This window comes from Cyprinodon variegatus, unplaced genomic scaffold (assembly GCF_000732505.1).
Source record: "Cyprinodon variegatus isolate N-32 unplaced genomic scaffold, C_variegatus-1.0 Scaffold84, whole genome shotgun sequence".
Classification (NCBI taxonomy): Eukaryota; Metazoa; Chordata; class Actinopteri; order Cyprinodontiformes; family Cyprinodontidae; genus Cyprinodon; species Cyprinodon variegatus.
In genome coordinates, this window is record NW_015150537.1 from 1340284 (window position 1) to 1362304 (window position 22021).

General features: G+C 38.9%; 1 protein-coding gene across 1 annotated transcript in view; it reads left to right on the forward strand.

Annotated features, from left to right (window-relative positions):
* LOC107083797 (slit homolog 3 protein-like) overlaps positions 1 to 22021 on the forward strand; it is a 256322-nt gene that overhangs the window by 166430 nt on the left and 67871 nt on the right. Inside the window, exons 7-8 of the mRNA XM_015373268.1 lie at positions 16021 to 16092; positions 21170 to 21333. Of these exons, the coding sequence (XP_015228754.1) occupies positions 16021 to 16092; positions 21170 to 21333 (236 nt within the window). The remainder of the gene's footprint in view (positions 1 to 16020; positions 16093 to 21169; positions 21334 to 22021) is intronic.

The following is a 22021-nucleotide window of genomic DNA, read 5'->3' on the forward strand; positions in this document are numbered from 1 at the left end:
TAAACAGAAAACAGTTTTATAACGTTTAACCATACAATTAATATATAAAATAAATGGTTTAGGTCGTATAACTGAGTCCTGAGGTACCAAACATGTTGCATATATGTGATTTTATAACTGTGTTTTGGAACAAAGTAGTGGAAACAGGCCGGATTAGTCCTCCCTTCTGCCTCAGTGATGCCAATGCAAGGCCCTGATGGAAACACACCAGGTTGTGTTTAGATTTGTGCCAGAAGATCGGGTCTGGTTCTATCAGTGCTTAATTCTACTGATCCATCACAGCAGCTCCATACACTACATTTCAGATGGTTTACTGTGACAGTAACGATTCCTGCAAACTGAGTAAAGAAGGTTTCGGTGTCTGTTGGAGCGGCCTGGATCAGGTTCGATATCTGTGAGTTTTCAGCATCTTCAAACTAAAAAGTGAAGCTATTAAGTCGCTGTCATCTTGACATGTCAGCCCAGCACAGACCTCTGCGGGTTCAAGGCGACTGAAAGAAAACTGACCTGCAATCAGTTCCCCGTGATAAAAGTACTGTCTAATAACCGCTGACAGATGTTTGTGGTGCTACATGTGTGCGGGTTCTGTGCCCTTCTGTAATGCACATCTGCTCTGAAAGAGGCTCCACTGTGCAATCCGTCTCTGGCTGCATTGTTCCTCTTTGCTCACCTTGAACCGAGGCAGCCATGCTTCAGAAACTCCACCAAACTTGTATTCCTTTATAAAAATTTGTATTTCAACCAGATTAGACGAGACAGAATTCTCAAAGACCAGAGATTTCTAAGTTTGGCTCTATGTGCAGAAAAAGAATCTGCAGGAGGCTGATGGGGACTTAGGTCCCCCTTCTTTGACCGAAGACCTGCACAGAGATGACAGAATGCAGCCGGATATCGGAGCAGATAATTTCTGCAATCAAATATTCTCTTTAAATTCACATAAAATCAGACATGAAACATTAAGCTGGGTTTTTAGAGCTAGCGTTAGATTTTAAAGACCTTGGTCCAACTCTAGGCTCATGCTGGGAGCATGCGGGCTCCTGGTGTTGAAGACCTGTCCTTCAGAGCTCAATATGTGCGTTTTCAGGTCAGCTCTCCTCAGACCTGACGCTGCTCCAAGATGAAACCCTAATGTCTGGATGGTTGTCTGGTTTGCTCTTGGTTCCATTGGGATCAGAACCACAGGTTTAAAGGTAAATGTCCAGGTGGAGCTCATCAGAAGCTCAAAGTGTCTCCAGGACAGAGATGATGGAGGAAGGGCAGAGGCCTGTCACGAGAGCTCAGTCCGAGTCTGACAGATAGAGCTGCATATTTTATGAGCCATGTTCCTCACGAAGCACAGAGAAAGTGTGAGTGAAAGAGGAGTGAAGGGTGGGGTGTAGCGGAGTGGTTCGGGCCGACCAGCAGCTGTCATGATTCATGAGCAGAGATGGACAGAGCTGCTCTGTGACTCCTCAAGGTGACTTCCACTATTGCAGTCACATGGAAATGTGGCACTCCTCGTTTCTTACATGCTTTCATCCTTCTTAAAGGCTCCGATCTCCAATTCATTATCTGCTTTCCCACCTTCTAGTCTGTCTGAATTGGTAATGGTGTTTATCTTGTATTAATAATAAAAAAAAAGTGAAATAGCGGCAGATTAATTTTAACACACTTTTAAATCTGATTAAGATTTGAAATGCTTTTATCACCGACATCATCAGGCTGGATGGAGAACTTCTAAGAAAATTGGTTTTCAAACATTTCAACCGATTCTCAGTTGAATTTATGTTTGGACTTTGACTAGGCCATTCTAGCTCTGTATCTGCTCTGATTGAACCCATCATTTGTATCTCAAGCTGGATGTTCAGGATGGATTTCCTCCTCCTCACCCTGAATCCCACATCCCCAGTAACCGTCACGGTCTAGCTTCCCCATGTCCAGTGAAGCACTTCACATGTTAATTAATGAGAACTATTCCACATTCCCAGTGACCCTCTAAACATCCCCATTCACTGCATGTTCTCCATCCTCCACCATCGGAAATACGAATCCAACAGGAAAGAGAGAGAAAGTAAAATAGATTAACAACAGATCACTAACTACAGAAACTAAAGGACCTCTGAGGTCATAACCCCTTTAGTTAGAGTCTGGTGGACTCTGGTCTCTGATCTATGTAAGTTGGTTCAACTGTTTTTTTTTTGGTTTTGTTTTTTTCATTGAGGGGTGCTATTTGGAATTGGGAAATATCCTTATAACGGCCTCCCTCTCCTTTGAGTTTGTTCTGGGTTAAAACCATCAGATTCTGGCACCGGAGGAGTGAATGTTTGTGTTTCTGCATCATTTTGTAGACATCTTTATATGCAATTTGGTCATAGACAGAACCACAGAGTGAAACTTAAACTTATATTTATTTATTCTAAATCAACAGAGACAGACGAGACAGAAACCATGAAAGGTGAGCATTAATCCTGTCTTTTAGCTGGAGGCTCTGTTTTACCTTTCTTCTTGGCTCCTACTTGAGTTGACCCAGATTAATCCTGAAATTTGATCCAATGTGGGTATGTTGGGCTTTTTTTGTTGTCAGTTTTTTTTTTTTTTTTAAACAATCAACACTCAGTAATATTGTATAATAATTTGAATAACTGAAAATAGGCTCCATCAAAATGTATTATCAACTCAGTCAGGAACTTAAAAACCTCTTTTAAACAAAGATTGTGTTGCAGCCCTGATGGGTATGTGTGTGTGTGTGTGTGTGTGTGTGTGTGTGTGTGTGTGTGTGTGTGTGTGTGTGTGTGTGTGTGTGTGTGTGTGTGTGTGTGTGTGTGCGTGTGTGTGTATCTCTGGACTCTGGATGGCCCCCAGTAATGGATGCGTTTCTGCGGCTACGATCTGGCAGCTGGACTGAAACCCTGAAACCACCTCCCTTGAACCCGGTGTTTGCTTTAAACATTGAGCTTGTGTGTAGGTGTGTGTGTTGGTTGTGAAAGATTGAATTAGCTTCAGTCCTGAGGTTCTCTCCTCTACGGTAAAGATGTTGTCTGCGTGCTTGTGGGGGGGTCAGGGGAGAGCAGAGCAGCTTTCTGCTCAGGGATTGTGGTTTGGCCGGACCTCTGGCTTCCCTCTGAGCCAGCAGGCTTAGAAAAACCATCACACCCTGGCAGCCAGTGGCACAAAGGCAATGACCTCAGTAAGGAAAAGGTAGATCTGCCTAAATAACTAAATAAACCAGAATAGTGTCTTCTAATCAGAATGGATTACTGATGATTTTAAAACAAAAAACATATTTTTTGGCTTTTGCTGAACCTAACTAATTAACTTAATTAAATTATAATGGCCCTTTCATTACAATAGAAACATCCTTTATTTTCCCTCAGTGGGAAAAATCATGTCTCCCAGCAGCAATGCAGAAGTCAAATAGAAGCATCCCAACAGTTCAACATACAAAGAAAAATAGAAAAGAGATACAGTAAGAATGAATTTATAACATAAGAATCCTGTGTAGTCGGCATTAACAACCAAATTTAGATTAAAGTACTGTGCAATGATGTAGGGTGATTTAATGGAACAGGACGTTATAATTATCCATGAACATTTATTACATTTTTAACTGATTTTATTTTTTTAGATTGACATTTATCCCCTTAGTTTATATTTAGTACATTTTAGATCTTTTTATTGTATTGAACCACCTTTTTTAATGCATCGCTTTATGATCCCTAATGTTTCATGTAAAAAAAAAAAAAAAAACATGAACAGCAGGAGGTTGAAGTAAGGGGAGCTGAACGAAGAAGGAGGAGACTGATAAAGTGAAAAGAAAGAAACATCCTGTTTTCAGTAAATGTTGTTTAAACTCCTCTGCTGGTACCGAGCCCAGGCCTTCAGCTTGGCCTCTCTGGTTGGAGTTTGGATGTTCTCCCTTGGTGAAAGTCGTTTTCTCTGAGTACCCTAATAGCTAATCGTAATAGCAATCAAGATTATGATTTTAATAAATCTGAGGTGCTGCTATGCTTCTTTAGATGGAGCTCTAGTTGATGGGTTGAAACTGTTGAGGTTTTTCAGGAGAATTTCTAAATCCTATGTTTCGGTAAGCTTGAAATAAATCTTTGCAGACCGCATAAAGGGAAGGAAGTCAACCCTGCACAATGATTGGTGGATTCAAAATACCTGGCCAGAATAATGGTACCTTTTAATGGTTCTATTCCTCCTCCTGCAGCTTTGACTGTATCGTATGCTGATGACTGTCAGATTTATCTCCCTATGATCCTCCATCCAACGTGATTGTCAGAATTCACTTTGAGCCTGCATCAGTCTGACCTGTCTTCTATGCCTTAATAGAATGCCTGGTTCTGCTGGAGGTTTCTTCCTGTTAAAAGGGAGTTTTTCCTCTCCACTGTCGCTACAAGCATGCTTAGTGTGAGGGAATTTATTAGAGTCAATGCAATCAACTGGTTTTCCTTAGATAGAAAACTTTGAATCAATTTGACTGTATGATCTGGTTGAACTGTAAAGTGCCTTGAGATGACTTGTGTTGGGAATTGGCGCTATAGAAATAAACTGAATTGAATTGAACTGAAATTGAATTAGTTTGGTCCAGAAACACCAAACCGTCTCCGCTGTCCTCCTTTCTCTCCTCTTGCTGCCGATTTAACAAAGAACTGATTTTAATCCTCATCATGACTATTAGGCCTTTAAAACCAACTGTGTTATATTTGATACATGAGTTTTTGAGACCTGTGGGATATTTTAGTTCTTTAAAACCTTGACTTACAAAATCAGACAGGAAATGTATAAAAGATTAAGATATGCTCAATGCAACACAGACGATGCAAATAAATTATAAAATTTAATTCATACAAAATTAATGGGGTTTTTGTTTGTTTTTTTTTTCATTTGTCAGAAAGGTTAATGACACATCTAATTTGATTTTTCTGAACATTATTTCCTGGCTTTAAATGGTTAAACCTATTAATGGTTTCACTCCTCCTGACCTCTCTGACTGCTTCGGTCTATTGTTCTATTTTATCAGGTTCTATTGGTACCAAACTCTGAGATCAGGCTCCAGTGAAGTAAAGAAGAAATCCCCTTAAAAAGTCCGACAAGCATCCTCTTCCGCTCTCATTAAGTCTGTGTGCTTATTTCACTGCAGGCTTTCTAGAGGTGTTTATCCTACTTACTGTTGTTTTGTCATATTTTATTTTGATAATCATCTGCGTCTTAAATCCATTAGTTCTTTTTTATGTGCTTCATGACTAAAATGAAATTGAAATGAGGTAATTCACTGATGAATTTCCAGTTTTCCATGGATGAGTTTAGCTGAATGCTGCATGTTTTAGAATCTCCTCTGCTGCTGTTTGCAGCTACATTTACATGTTAGTGATGTGGAAGAGCCGGATGGCAGCTGCCCGAGCCACGCGCCATTAACCACATCCCATCGGGTGGAGGGGTGCAGATGAGGAAGAAGAGCAGGAACAGATCGGTGATCTCAGACGGAAATCAGGCGTTTTTGCATCGAGGAGGGGTAGAAAGAGGGAGGACAGGAGTCGCTGAAGAGAGAAAAACCTGCAGCTTAATCTGTCCTGGTCTGATCAGCAGTTTTATTCCCTTGCACCTATACTTTGGTTCATCTGGACACATCACACACGTTTCTTAAACCTTTCAAACACTGTGATATGGAGGTTAGCCGTCTGCACAGGAGGGTGTCAGGTTCTTGGTGGTTTCTGATCAAACAGTTCGGAATCCTTCATTTTTGGTCTGTCAAGGACTCTAAACCTGATCCGGCCTTCCGGTCGGTAGCTGCATTGAACTCCTGTTTGTCACAATCTGAGTCTCAAAAAAAATACATTATTGTTATTCTCCTGCCACCCTGTTTGGCTACGATTGTAAACTGTGAGCTTTCCCAGGCTGGTTTCCAAAGGCAACACTCTACAAATGTCAATTTTCACAGAGATGAGAGGAGCAAATTGCGTGACTTTGGTTGTTCAAACACTTGAGCATATATTAAAGGGGACCCTTTAAACACACACATAGGCAATGGTTCACGTTTGTAGCTGCACACACATTTCTTGGCAACGCACAAACAAAAAGTGGGAAGGCTTCAGGCGGAGCGACCGGGGGGAATCTGTGACGTGGGCGTTAAACCTCGTGGGAAAGTTCATATATGGGACAATTTAATAAAAGCTTTTAAGTTCTCCTCCTAAAGAGCCTCTCAGTGTTTCTGTAGGCAGTTTGAGTGTGAGAGGCTTTAGGGACAAAACAAAATCACCTGAGTCAGATGTCCCAGTCTGCTCTCACACACATGCCTGCAGCTGCACCTGCAGAAGCTTTGCATGGAACAACAGCTTTGTGTGGTTCTGATATTTCAAGGGTGGGTGAGTTTCAGCATCTGAGTCAGCAAGGCAGAATTCAGTTGGTCAGCCACAACATGGACTGAAACCCCTGACATGGAGTAATGGAGTGAAATTCGGTTCAAACATCGGATCAGTGCAGAGGTGTCAAGTTACAAAGTACAAACACTTTGTTACCTTACTTAAGTAGATATTTTTGCTATCTATACTTATCTTTTAGACAACTTTTTACTTCAACTCCTTTCATTACGTCCTGTTAGTATAAAAAAAAAATCAAAAGAATATGTTTTATTGAGACAATTATTTCCTTTGTAGTTGGTCTTGGTACTGTACCCACTTGTTGTTCGCCACATGCCAAAATAAATAGTTTTTCAAGATGATGTAAGGTTAAAGATGTATAATGGAGAATTTCTGCGGATTTTTGATAAGACCAACCCTCTCCGCTTAAAAAAAAAATGCACATGCACAACCCTGTACCCACTTCTAAGAGGGAGCGCCTATTGAACAAGATCGTGCAGAAGTCTATTTCTCCTCATGCACGCTCTTTTAAAAGTTGCGGTTTGTATCACTCATACTAACTTACTTTCCAAAAGATTTGCAATTTTTCCAACATGTCAGACTCAACGCGGGTTAGTGTAAATGGTGATGAAGCACATAGGACATCTCTAGAAAGACTGACAATTAGAAAGACCACTTATTTTGACGATCCACCCGGAAAAAGAACATCCTCCACTATACATTTAAATTTGACACAATTAGTTATATAACTAAGAAAATTAAGCGTAAGGAAGATATCATCCATAATTGTATTTAATAGGCTATTGCAGTAAAGCATCTGTCCCTAAAGATTTTTTCCTGCATTGCTTTGTAGTTTTATACTTTAAGTAGTTTTGAAAATGGTACTTTTAAGCTTTTACTTAAGTAAAAAGCTTAAGTTGATACTCTAATTTCTACAGAAGTGTTTTTAAACAGTAGGATTTATACTTCTACTTGAGTAATAAACATTAGTACTTTAGGCACTTCTGGTTCAGTGACTGTGTGACCTGGCTGCAGCTCAGAGACTCGTTCAGATTTAAAGCAGCGAGGGACAGAGTGTCTCAGCACTGTAATGAGGTCCTGGTGCAGACGCAGAGTGCTCTTCACACGACTCAACGACCCTTTTAAGTTGGCTGTTGTTCAGTCTGTGTGGGAAACCTCCAACAGATCCGGATTACGCTCAGACCTCAAACTTAAACTCCAAAGGCGGCAGCAGAAAACAAATCGTTTCAAAATGTAGACACAATCGTCTAAAGTTTTATAGCTGTTAGACATTGCATCCATTCTGCATCCTGGTGTCTGCCCTAAACAGACAGAGGTCTATCTTTAGAGATCCCTGTTTCTGATGGGCCCACCAGCAGTTCTCACAGAACTGTAAGGATTTTAACATATGTTCTGGATTGCTCGTGCCAAAAGGTGGAGATTTGAATCTAATGCTCTACAGTTCCCAATTTTCCTCACCCCAGATACGGAAAAACAGCTGTTTGATCATTTAAAATCTAAATTTAAAATCATTTATGGAACTTCATATTTATGCACTAATACCCAACATGTCCTGAAAGGCGAATCATAAATTAACTCATTCCCTAATCAATCATGAAAAGGATCAGTTATTCCTATTAACTCCAAGAGTATGTCTGTAATCAGTTTACTGATATATGTGCAAATGTAAGCTGAGATAAACACATATACCTCCAAACAGGGCTGCAGGATGCAATGTAATGGATTATTTGCTGTGACCTGGTGCAGAACATCATTATTTCTAGGTGCCAGCGTAAATCTAATTACAGCTCCATTGTGACTCTGTTTCATATTTGTAGCTTTCTCCGTAGCTCCTGCAGGTCGGTGTTTTAGATGCACGTTGCTGGTGGTGTTAAATAGAGTTACAAGCATCATGCTACATCCCAGACAGCTTCAGAATCAATGCTCACATTGGCCTCGTGGTTTATCTCAATTCACGCCTTGGATGAGACTCAGCATTTACCGCTGATATAATTTATCCTTACTTTAACCTTTTCACCCTTTTTACTTTTCATTTTGTTTTGTTTTTCTGGCTAAATTGCATTTAATCTGTAAAATCAATATATTTCTCCCAGTCATGCTGCAGGAATTTCAATTTCTTGTTGAGAGCAGGCATCTTAAAATGCTGATAAGGTTGATAAGACCTATACATTAATGAGATACCTTGGGGTGTGTGTTATATTTTAGGTGAGATTAGCTAGAGCAATGATTATATATGAGGTTAGCATCAGTGCAGCTAAATCTTTTGTTTTCCTTTTAATTGAAAAATGAATTGAATTAGGTGGAGTTTTTAAAAGAGATGAAGTTCCTGGAATAATTTAAATTTCTTGAAGCAATCTGATGAACTTGCAGCTGACATCTTGAGATCTTTATTTTGCCCTGCAGTGAAGTTCTGATGGAGATCTTAGACACTAGTAGTTTAAAACTGCAAAGGATTTCACCCATTAATGCTCCAAGAAGTGAATTCTGTCTTTTTCTGTAGGATTAAATAAATATTGTTATATTTGACTCTAAGCAGCTCCAGTTTCTGACCAAATAATCCCACTTCTGCCAGCCGGCCCCCAGTCCAGACTAATATTTCTTCCAATAAGGGCTTCCTAGCCTCTCTGTTCAGTATTTAAACAGATTGGGCAAAAAAAACCTGAGGAACTGTTAGCTGTAGAAATAAAAAAAAACATGTTTATATCTGTGAAAACAAGAAGCCTGATAGAAGTTTCATGTCCCAATCGACCTTCTCCAGCAGTTCTCAGACAATAACTCGTGTTCGTCATTACTAGAAAGACTAACGGTTCTGAACGTAAAGTCAATGTGGGTTGTAATCACAGCCATAAACTTTTAATGCTCTGTTTGTATCATAGAAGCTGCGCTAATTCAGACATTCTGCTCATGTATTGATTTGTGTCCGTTAAGGCTGATGGAGCATAATAGAGACTAATAGCAAATAAACGTTATTGCTCCACAGACTCTTCCTCAGAGCAAAACATCTTAAACCCAAGCTGGGAACTCACCTTCAGGGTTCTGAGCTCAGATTTCTGGGTTCTCCTACAGAAGCAATTTATTCCTGTATCAAGTAACTTTACTTTATATTTACAGCAAAGCTCCATAACTTTTGACCAGGGTATCTGTTTAATTTGAGATATATTAAATAACTTAAATTTTTGGTATCAATGCTTCGTGGCTGCCCCTCTCAAAGCCTTGACTAGCCTGAGAGGGTCAGATCTGCTGCTGAATGAGTCATGTGACCCAGAGCTCCACTTTATGGCAGTTTGAGGTCCCCTTAAACCCCAGAGATATATAGGCTCTATTTCCAAGGCAACAAAACAGATATAACACTTACCTGATCAGACATTTCTGTTGTTCTCTGATGTAGGATTTATTCTAAAGAGGTGAATGTGCTCTTGTCTGATCCGTACCAGTAGCACAACCCGTATCAGCCCATTTTACATCCTTTCAGTTGCATATCACTCATCTGAGTCTGAACTGTCCCACAAATGGGATCCTGTCCTTCTGGCAGCTTTTTTTTTCAGCTTTGGATTTTGAAATATATGGTAGAATTTTAAGTTTTCCTTTCATTGTACAGTAATGTGTATTTAAAAGTATAAAAGATACTGCATAATCTAAAGAAAAGCAAAACTGATGCAGATTAATACTTTGCAGTCATAGTTTGAATGACTGCTCTGAGCATGTCCTCTGATGACAAGCAGTTTAAGGGATAGAATGTAAAAGCTAATTCAGTTATGGAACTTCATATTTATCCAATTCTCTCAGAAAAGTTGTGCAATAATTTCTACAATATGTAGCTTAGCATTCTTTGATGATTTAAGGGTAGAAATAAGTACCTTCAGTGCTGTAAGCACATTATGGAAGGCAACCTGGATGAATACAAGCTTTCACATGTGGCAATGGGCCGATGGTACAGATTGGGTTGGCTGTCTTAATTTTTCATTGGTGCTGTCAGTGGTGTTTCGGCTGCTTAACCAGGAAGTTAGGGGTCAGATGTCCCGTGGTGGCTATTGGTTACAAGATGTTTCTCTAAGTTGCCAAAAAAAGACTTTATATGAATAAAAAGTTAAAATTTAGAAAACAAAAGAAAAAGTGCTAACTGCAAAATCCGTTGTTGCTTTTGGTTGCTTGTCTTATCCATGCTCTCCTTGTCCAGCTTGTTGGGATGGTCCACCTGTCTTTAAAGGGTGGCCAGTGGTCCATCCTCTCCACTATTCAGCTGATGGTTTTATTTATGGGTATTAGAGTGAATGCCACATGCTTTAGGTGTTCTTATTTGTAGGAAATTTTCAGGAAGCTTGTGTCATTTTCATCATATTCATTCTCTGCTCACATTTAATCCTGATTACAACATAGTTTTGGATGTAACAGGTTATATGTGAACATTTTCACCAAGCGTGAATACTTTTAGCAGGATGTGTATAATAGTCAAATCCTAGCCCTTAAGCTCAGCATTTCAGATTATTTACATTTAATCTTGCAGGAGCTCAGGAGCATCGGGTTTTAGAGGGGAAATCCAAATGATCCGTATTTTATCCTTTTCTACCTTCCTTCTGAGTCTCAGGATCTAAAAGCACACGATGTTCTGAGTGTGGGTCCACAGAAGATTGACGAGTGAGACTTTGACCTCTGGGTGTAGGCTGCAGAAAAAGACACGTGTGATACCATCACTCTGTCTCTCTATCTGCTGCATGCACCACCCACCAACCCACCACCCTCCTCACTCACACACGCTCTTGTGATAGCATCTCAGTGGTGGCTTGCCTCTAAAGAGGCTCCTCCATCAATGACTGCAGAGGCTCTTTTACAGCAACAGTGAGTTCGCCGCATTGCAAATAGACACAAAGCATCAGAAACAAGCACGTGTGTTCATGCTGACTCAAGACTCTGCAGATAAATTGAGTAAAAACTCAATACATGTATGGACTCACGTAGGCACATATAGCCGGTTGTCAGGTATCATGGATTGTTCTATGGCTGCAGAGGTCACTGCGACCCTTAAATTAAAAAGGAAAAACGCTGAAGTGGCCTTTTTATTGGATTCATTGTGAGAGTAGAGCTGGATGCCACCATAAGGTTGTTTTCACAGGGAATTACCTCGTCTTTGTCTAGCAGAATTGTCCATCCATCCATCTTCTTCGGCTTATCCGGGGTCGGGCACAGGGATAGCAGCTTCAGTAGGGAGGCCCAGACGTCCCTCTCCCTAGTCAATTCGACCAGCTCCTCTGGGGGAATCCCAAGGCGCTCCCAGGCCAGCCCACAAACATAGTCCTTCCAGCATGTCCTGGGTCTCCTCTCGATGGGACGTGCCTGGAACACCTGGTTAACAGAATTGTCTTTATGATCAATAATCTACATGAAAAAAGGTCAGAATTCAAATTAAACCACAGTGCATTACAAAGTATTCCCACCGTTTGCCTTTGTTTGTGTTAAGTGGAGAGAAAAGGATTTATGGTGGATGAAGAGGAGCCTAAAAGTTAAAAGATCTTCCTTCCATTCTACCTCCAAGAGCCACCAGTAAACCTGCAGTTTGGAAGGTTATATGAAGGAGCTTGATAATTTAGGGTTTTATACGTAAGAAAGAGAATTTTGAATTATTTTTTTAACCAAGAGCCAATGAAAAAAAAAATTGGAAATTGTAGAAATCTGGTCTTTTTATTATTATTTTGATCAGAACTCTAGCTGGAACCTTTTGGATCAGGTGAAGACTTTTGTGGACTTCCTGATAGTAAAGAACTACAATAGACCAGCCTTGAAGTAACCAATGCATGGGGTATTTTTTCTGCGTCATTTCTGCTTTAGCAATTTTTTCGACTTAGGTTTTACGTTGGATTTATATGGGAAATCCTGATAAAAAATTACAGTTTTTTTTTTACTTTAATACAGTGTTTCCATGGGTCATTAAAAATAATTAAAAGTCATTAAATTATTATTTTTTTAAATTAAGGCCTTAATTGGCATTAAAATTCATTAAATGTGTTTATTGTGGCATTTAAAATGCTATATTTAAAAAAAAAATGTTTATAAAAACAATTTCGTCAGACATATTATGTCACAATATATTTGCGTGGAACTGCTTCCGGTTGATCGCAAAGCTGTATGTTCAGAAAAGAAGCTTGAGTCGGAGAAAAAGCTAGAGAATGGGGGGGGGGCTATTTAACAGCATTCAGATAAGGCTGCTGATCAAGCAGCTCATCTATTAGAGGTTCTGGTCCAGAGACAATCATTTCTGTCTGGTGTCAAATTAAAAAAAGAGAAGAATTCAGATATTTGTAAGTATTCAAGCCATGCCTGTTGTCTATCTATAGCTGAGTATCATCAGCATAACAGTGGAAATTACCAGCATGCAGTGTGAAATGACCTTTAATTCCATCGGTACTTTCCAGTTTGATCATTTGTGTTGTATAAGCAAACCCCTTGTAATGAGGCTAAACTTAAGATATGTTTGAAATCAGCCTGGAGCTACTAAATATGCATCATTTTAAAAAGAGCACCCATGGCCAGAAGCGTGTAAAATAAGCAGGAGAAGAAGGCCACAATTTGGAGGGCAGCTCTGGACGGATAGATTGTGTTTTCCATGTTTACCTTGGCTGAAGCCAGCCCAGTCACCGCTTTATTAAGGCAGAGCGATGTGAAGGGGGTCTGAAGAGCCAGAGCCGGAGAATAACTGACAGGAAAATTGCAGAGGGAAATTATTGTTATTCCACAATTAAATTATATATAGTGGGTAGAATCACCCCTGACAGGGCTGAGGATGTGTGTTAGAGTGAGTGTGAAACTGGATCTGTCCACCAAGGCCAGTGAGGCTGCACTGGCAGGGAGGAGGGCTGAGACGTGAATTAAAGAGAAGGAGAAGGGAGCAAAAACAGCCTATTTCTGATCCGAGTGGGTGTTAGAAAAAACACTGCTTAACCCCTCGGTAATTAAGTTATTTTGAACAGTTATGACGACAATACGGGAAGTAAAATAAACCATGTTTTTGTTTTGTGCGTCTGATACCCCGAATGTTTGGGTCGATTCAGAGAAACATTGTTTAATCCCGGATCGGCTCCATTTCTCAGGGTGAAATCGGTCCTTGTTGGTGTCAGGAAGCATTAAAAACACGCTGTCAGCTGTGAAAAATGAACCGGTTTCAAATACAAAAAAATGAGCACTCGGCCGTCATTCTTCTTCTACCAATGATTCTTGAATACACACAGTTTCGGGTGATATGTAAAGTAAACTGTCTCTATTTTCTACCAAGTAAAATTAATGATCCGTGAAAGTTGGGCAAAAACAGAAAGAGGAGCTGAGCTGGTCGCCGGCTTTTACCAAAATAAACTCTGTATTTTTAATCTTTTCTCTTTTTTTTTTTTTTTTGCTTCCAGTGTTTTCTTTTGTGTGTTGAAACAAGAATAAAAATGTAGCTTGAAATAATGATCTTTAATAAGGGGAATTTTTCATTCCTGTATTAGCCTTTGGACCTAGTTTGATCTTTATTGAAACCATTTTTTTATCCATGCACAATCAACTAGAATATTAACATAAAATAAAAATGTCTTCAGATCTTTATTTATTACAGCATGAGACTAAATTTCACTTTGAAATATCTATGCTCCATGTCAACAATTTAGAGGGAAGGTTTTGATTTCCACATTTCTGAATGCTTAGATAATAAGATACGCGTTAGCGTGTTAGCATTTAGCAGCTTGTACCAGTCTGTCAGTAACCTCCCAGAGGGAATTCATGTTTCATGAAAACTTGATGAAATCAATAGGTCTGGTGTGTCTCCAACACACCGGGGGGATGTTTTTGCAGTATTCACAGACAGTCCTGTTTTCCAGTCCTGTGATGAATGACATGTTGCAGATTGTGACGCAGTGATCCCACTGACAGCAATGACCGGTTCTGAGTTAAAAAAACGGAGAGTAGGATTCATCTTTTTAATTTTGGAGCTTGAAACATCACATATTACTTTGGGAGATTGCTGCATCTCATTCCTCTGATTTGAATCTTTCTTAAGCAGAGATTTTGGCAGAACAAAGATCCTGGACCCTTAAGTCCTTCTTTACTTTGTATTTTGCTCGTTCACCAGGTGCTGCAGTAGCAGCTAAACAGATCAGCAATCTGATTACTCTATCCTGTAAACTTTGTCTTTTATCAATGTCCTTTTTTATTTTGGGATACATTAAAACATTTTTTTAGTATTCAGTTTAGAGTTTTCTGACAGCCGGATGGTTTTGGGTTGAACTCCTGGTTCAATCTGGGTGCCAGTGGATCTTTGGGGTTTTTATCACATCACCCCAGTTTGATCCTACTATGTAAAAAATCTGGATATTATTTCTAGATAGTGGATAGGATTATGTTTCCCTGGATGTGCTCAGCATATGAAAGCTAAAGAGAAGTGATTTAGACTAAAGCTATGATGAGACTGACCTGAGCAGGAGCTTAGGAAAAGGCATTCAATGTATTTAGCAAACAAGTAGAAAAACATCCCAGAGTCTGGCAGCCTATGTTGTTTTTTTTTATTATATCTGCTTATATATGTGATTGAGCTCACTTAATTGATAGGAAATTTTTTTTAATAAAAAAAATAAAAAAAAATGTTTTACTTTTTGACCGATGCTTCCTGTTAATGGAATGTCTCTGAGTTCAATATTTTATTTCACTGGTATCTAGATTTATTTGTATTTTAGTCCCCAAACAGGTCAAAGTCTAAATGGTTACCTAAGAAGATCTGAGGAGAAGATCTCCTCCTCATCTCCAGAAACTTTACCTCCAGTGTTTCATTGATCCTTTATCTAAAAGGAAAAGTTACGATTTCCTAAATAGATCAACTGCGTGTTTAAGATATTTTTCCTTCTATCTTATAATCATTACAAAGACACCTCTCTCTGCTTCAGTCACCTTTACGTTAAGTTGCTGCAGCTCTCTGTTCTCTGCTGGTGGCTCAGATTCAAGTCGCACTCAGGTCACAAAAGAAAATCTTAATAAATGACTTAGACTCAAGATTTGAAGAGACATTTACCTGGTAAAAGGACTAGTCAGCATCTCTGCAGGAGGTTTTGCATCCTGCATCCAGACTTCAGAACCAGGGAGATCTTGAGGTGGTTTAATATGGCTCCAATTTAAAGATTCTATTAGATTTTTATTTATTTTTTCCCTTTTCCCATCTGTAAACTTCATGATCTGTCCATTTTATATTTACTGCGTTCTAGATTAGTGAAAGGGAGGGTCATGCATTTTCTGCAATGCTCTGAAGACTCAGAAATAGCCTGCCTTTCCCACTTCTTTCTTTTTCTTCTCCTTGGCTTTTGATTGTTTTATTAATGTCATTATAACATGCTATTGTTCATGTTGTATAATATTTCATGCGTTGGTAGGGACATTGTCCTTTAGATGTTTGTGTCTGTATATAATGATTCATTGTACAATACTTAATCAAGCCTTTTTTGTATTAAATGTTTTTGAATAAAATTGAAAGATTAGGGTAGGTTCTTGAAGTTGCACTGACACCTTTAGAGAAAAATGGGTAAGAATATAAAGCCCAGTGTTAGGGAAACAGGATAGATCAGGTTTAACATCCCAACAGTGTAAGAATAAAAATAGAGAGATTATTTAAAAATCTGTTTCTCTTTCTGTCTTTTCTTTCTTGCAGCACCCTCAACAACAACAACATCACTCTTATCCCACTGTCAAGCTTTAACCACATGCCCAAGCTGCGGACGCTGTGAGTAAATCCCCCCCACACACACACAAACACACATTTATCTTTTAATGGTGTTTTATATAATATTTTTCCAAGAGTTTTAGACCTTGTCTGCATGTTATTTGTGCCTTCTGAGTCTGCAAAATTTGACCCTTCTCAGCTTATTTCTATTGGTTTAATGCTCTGCTGTTCTTTTTCTGTAACATAAACTTTTTTTTTTACCCTAAAGCTACAACTATATAGTCTCCTAAGCGCTTCATTCCTGCTATTCGGTTTCATTTCACCATGGTTACATCATTTAGGTTTCTTTTTTGTCTTTTTCATGATATTGTTAATTTATTTGATGAAGGACTTGTCTAACCAGAGGAAAATGATATTGGTCAATCTCAAGGATATCATGTCGTCCTGCTTTATATGATTGTTTCTCTGCACAAAAAAAAGGATTTTTATCTAACATTAAATAAATGAAAATCAATGTGTTAAAAATTATTTATAACAAATTTTCCATAAAATAATTAAATTTCCTAAAGACATTTTACACATATCTATATCTATATATATATATATATATATATATATATATATATATATATATATATATATATATATAATTTAACCTTTTTTTACAATTTCATTATCTACTTTATTATTTTAAGCGTTATTTCAAGAGATATATATACTTTTCTAATTCAAGATTTATATATATATTTATTTATCAAGATTTATCTATTAGGTTTAAGATTTATTATTTTGTTTATTTGATTAATCAAACATTTATTCAGATACATTTTTTATTGAATTCAGTTCATAACGTATTGATTTCCAAATATCTGTGATTATGTAACAATTTTTTTCTAGAATCTTTGGTTTTTATTCCAGATTTATATAATTATACAGTCTTTAGAAATACTTCTATTTTCAGATTTATCGAATTTTATTACAAAACAAATTTCCAATTACTGTATTTAGATAATTTTAACACAAACACCCAAGCTGGAAACTGAACAGTACTGGAAAGCCATATGGAGAAGGAGGCAGCACAGTGGTTGGTCTCTCTGAGAGAAGACCAATGGCAGAAATCCAAGAAAGAGTCTCAGGTATGAAGAACTGGACAGCATCAGGCCCCGACATGATACACACCTACTGGCTTAAGAAACTCAATGTACTCCATGAACGCTTGGCAGCACAAATGAACCAGCTGCTGAAAGATGGGAACCACCCTGAATGGCTAACCGGAGGGCGCACAATCCTTATCCTGAAGGACCCCTCAAAGGGTACAGTCCCATCCAACTATCACCCCATAACTTGCCTCTCCACAACATGCAAGCTCATGTCTGGGATCATAGCAGCTAAGCTCAGCGGGTGCATGGATCAATACATGAGCACAGCTCAGAAGGGAATTGGTAAAGATACCAGAGTTGCCAAACATCAGTTCCTGATAGACAGAACAGTCGCTAGAGACTCCAGAACCCAAAACACTAACCTTAGCACTGCCTGGATTGACTACAAGAGAGCCTACGACTCAATGGACTTCCAGATACAGACAGACCGAATGGTAATGGCAAAATAACCGGACATTGTGGTGGTGGACAAAAAGCAGAGTAAAGCTTTTGTGGTTGACATAGTAATACCAAGTGACTGCAACATCAGGAAAAAAGAACATGAAAAACTAAAGAAATACCAGCAGCTCAGAGGTCAAGGCATCAGTGGTACCCGTGGTCATTGGGGCATTCAGTTCTAGGAACAGCAAAGGGGCCTATGGTAGAGGACCGGAGTTTGGAGGAAAAAGGGGGGGAGATCACCCACAATGGGTGAGGAAGAGTTTTTTTTTTTTACTTGTAATTATATATAGATTTTCTTCCATTAAAGAAAATGATAAATTCACACTGGCTATTCAAATAACACAAAACCTAAAAAGTCATAATAAATAAAATTTGACTAAATGATAACTTAGTAAAATCAAATATTGATTTTAAGTTTTCCCTTTAAAGTAATAATTCAAAACAGAATAACTGTCTCTGATAAATTAAAACATTGAATCAACATACCTGTCAACAGGTGCAAAGTCTCACTGAAAATTTCCTGAACTTTACAGAAAACTATCTAGATTTTTTTCTATCTTTAATGGAAGGGTATGTCAACTTTCAGGCACAACTGTACATTTTACCCTGTTTCATTATTGACGTGTTGCACATATTTGACGAGATTATACCAGAGAAATAACCTTTGTTCAAGATTTGTAAAGTGTAATTAGGGTCCCAAAACAAAAATTTTGCTTAGGGACCTTTATATTCTAATTGTGGCTCTGTGCCAAGCAGTCACCAAGGCCTTACTTTGAAGGTAAATGTCACAAGTATCCCACATTAAGAACCATTTTTTTTAATTTAGATGTTTAACATAATATTTCCCCATTAAAGTCCATCATATGAAATATTTGCTGCTGCATGTGAACATCCTTGACCAGAGAAGTCAACCCATTGACTATTCAGCAGCAGTACCTGTGTCACACACACACAAACACACCAGTATCACTACAACAAAGCTATATTTAGGCCCTATAGATGGATAAGCTTTGATTAGTTTAAACTGATCCTCTGCTGATGTTGCAGATGTGAGATCAATGCTCTATAGGGACCCTACTGTTGTAGAAATTAGTTCTAATTCTCATCATGCCAATGGCACAACATTTTTAAAAAGCATCTTCTAGTGAGCCTGAGTCTAGAAAGAAAAATAGTTTATTAGTTTCATGTTAAATATACTAAAAAAATGTCAAGATAGCAGGGACTGCTTCCTTCATAGAAGTTTCTAAAAGCTTCCTCTGTATCTGCTTAGGTTTACTCTCAGAACTCGTGGAAACATGATGCAGTTAAACACATGCTAGATAATGCTCCTTCTCTCGGTCCCCACTGAGCTGCAGCCATCCACACAAACCTGGTTTTCTGTGTCTGGAGCAGCAATCCAGGCTGAAATCATGCCTTGGAAATTGGATTTGAGGCAGCAGCATGGCTGCACTGTGCCAGCAGATTGAGGGCAGAGTTACCAATATCCAATATGTTTTAATCAGACGGTCTCTGCTGCTTCTGTTTTCTTTCAACTCAAAGTGAATGTCTCCTGTGATTTGCTTGTTGTTCCTCGTTCTGTTTGCTCCTGCTCAGTGTTTCTGAATCTCATCTCAAATTTGATTCGCCTTCTTTGCTCCTTTTCCTTGGTGCTCCCTCATGAGATCATCTCTGAGATGTTCTCTGGTCTTATGATTCTTTTGCCCTCCACCAGGCTTATATCTTAGTTTGGCTTTTACTCCCCAGTTGTTTTGTCAATTGCACTCCTAGTCTCTCATTTCCACCCTCCTCCTTTTCCTTTCTCTTACTTTACATTCTGTCCTTTAGTCTTCATATTCTTATTGAATATTTGTTGATTTGGGAAATAAAAGGTTTAGAGTTTATCTGGATTTTATGGATGAAGTGGGAGAACAATGATAAAGAGTCAGAAGATTCCTCTGACTTAATTTTTTTTTAGATCTGCCTACATCAGCTTTGAACAGCTACAGACTCTGTTTCTTCTTGGTGGATCTCTGCCGCTCCTCCAAAGTTACCATGGTCCTCTGGGCTACTTCTCTGATCAATGCTCTGCTTGTTCTGTCTGCCAGTCTAGGTTGACACATAGTTCTTGGTAGGTGTGCAGGTGGTCCTTCTTCTCTCAACGTTCAGATGAGTGATTATCCGGAGATCTGAGATGTTCAAAGTTAGGGAGATTGTTTTGGAACCTAACCCCTAACTCAACCAGAACCTCCCTCCTGTGACCCGTCTGATGGGTCCCATGATTTTCATGATGCTGGTTGGTCTTTTAAGTCTCTGGGGAACCTCTCAGGCCAAAAACAGAACATCCGCAAATAGACACAGATTTAATAGATCGCAACAGGACTGTAGTTACTGACTCTGTGACCTCTGATCTTGAACATCACCTGCAGTCACTCATCTTAGCAACAACCCCAGCCACCCCCACCCCCGCCGTCTTCCTTTCTCCCCTGAGTTTTAATCCTACTTGTCAGTAATTAAGGCGAAGCAGGAGGTGGGCCAGGATGTGGCTATCTGTACGCTGGGATTTGACTATAAACTGGATTTATAATAGCAAGGCGGTATTAAATCCTGCTGCCCCCGCTGCTAGCATCAATGAGAACATCTCTACATCTCTGTTCTATAACCGGATTTGTCCTCTGCTTTATTACAAAGGGAGGCCTGTCTCCTGAAAGGCCAGATACCCTGGCTGGCACATAATACGCTGACAAGACATTCTGCTTTTTATCCGCCCTCCTCCCCCTCCTAGTCTCTCTGCAGCCTGTGGAGAGGCTCAGCTCGACTCTTTGCAGCAACACCTGATGCATTCTGTGTCGAGGAGCAACTTTAATTGATGCAACACGTTAAATTTGAGGAGCTGGTTAGCGGAAGATGCCACTTAGGATTACATTCAAATCAAAGTCAAAGCTTTCAGTGCCTCCTTCAGTCAAATGATGCTGTTAAGAGGTTCATCTAGATAACTTAAGGGCCAATTTGTGCAATTGCTTTTCAGGATCTGAGCTTTGAATCAGGATCTTTTCTTGAATTATTAAATAAAATTAAACCACCAGCAATGTTTGGATGAAACTGCCTCAGATTTGCTTTGTTATCGTTTTGGAGTGTTTAGCTGTTTAGTTGAAGAAGAAAAAGCTTTTAAAAATCGTCTGCTGCTGATCTGAACAATATGCAGCTTGTTTTTCACATATAAAACAGCCTTCAGATAATCTTAATAATTCCTGCACTGTTGTCATTTTCTTTATAAATAAAAGTACATTGGGTCTCAATGGCAGTTTTCACATGTAAATGTAAATGTTTAAAGATTACTTAAGTTAAAACCATAAGAAATTCCATAAATGGTGTTCAATATGCTATCCAAATAAAAGACTTGAAAATTTCTCTTTAATCATTTCTTTCCCATCTTATTTCTACTTTCTATATTCCTCCAGATTCCCTTTCTTTTTTTTTTTTGATCAGTCCTTGTCAGAATATTTGATTCCGTCTGGATTTCTGCCTGTAGCATTGTAACAGCTCTCTTCTCTTCTCAGGCGTCTGCACTCCAACAACCTCCACTGTGACTGCCACCTGGCCTGGCTCTCTGATTGGCTTAGAGCCCGGCGGGGCTTGGCTCCCTTCACCCAGTGCATGTCCCCGGCCCAGATGCGGGGCCTTAATATCCCAGATGTGCAGAAGAAGGATTTTATCTGTAATGGTGAGTTTGTGAAAACATGGATTTGTTGATTTGAATAGCTGTTTTCAATTAAAACTGGCAAACTGACAGACTATTGGTGAGACAGGGGCACCTTCTTGAAGGTATTAAAAGGTGTTAAATGTGTGAAAATAGGAGTTTTTTATTTTTTTAACAGTTTCTCCTCAGGTAGAGTGCGCAACAAGTTCTCATCAACTTTAGGAATATTGCTCTATATTAAGGCAAGAGAACATGGATTTGCTCCTGTCAAAGACAATAGCTGTTGCATTATGAGGAGAAAAAAAACACCTGCTGAGAGACAGAAGACAGAAGTTTACCTACCTGCTTGAGATGATAAGTAAATGAATGATTTCTTTACAAATCATCTCAGCTGTGTTGAATAAAGCGACAGATACTAAATAAACATCTAAAACAAATGATTACTTTAAAGCTAAACCTGCCGATAGTGCAAGGGTGTAACTTTGTAATGAAAGTTGGTGTGGTCACTCGGGTGCTGGCTGATGGACCTAGTTACTCCACCCGAATGCTTTCATTAGGTTTTTGTTTTTTCCAAAAATGAGATCAAAAATGAGCTCAAACATATATTTATTGAATGCTATTCTCTTGTTGAGATCACGAGAGCCATAATAAGCTGATATTTATATTTATAGATACTTAGAGAGATGCCTTTTAGTGCATTACATTATAGGGC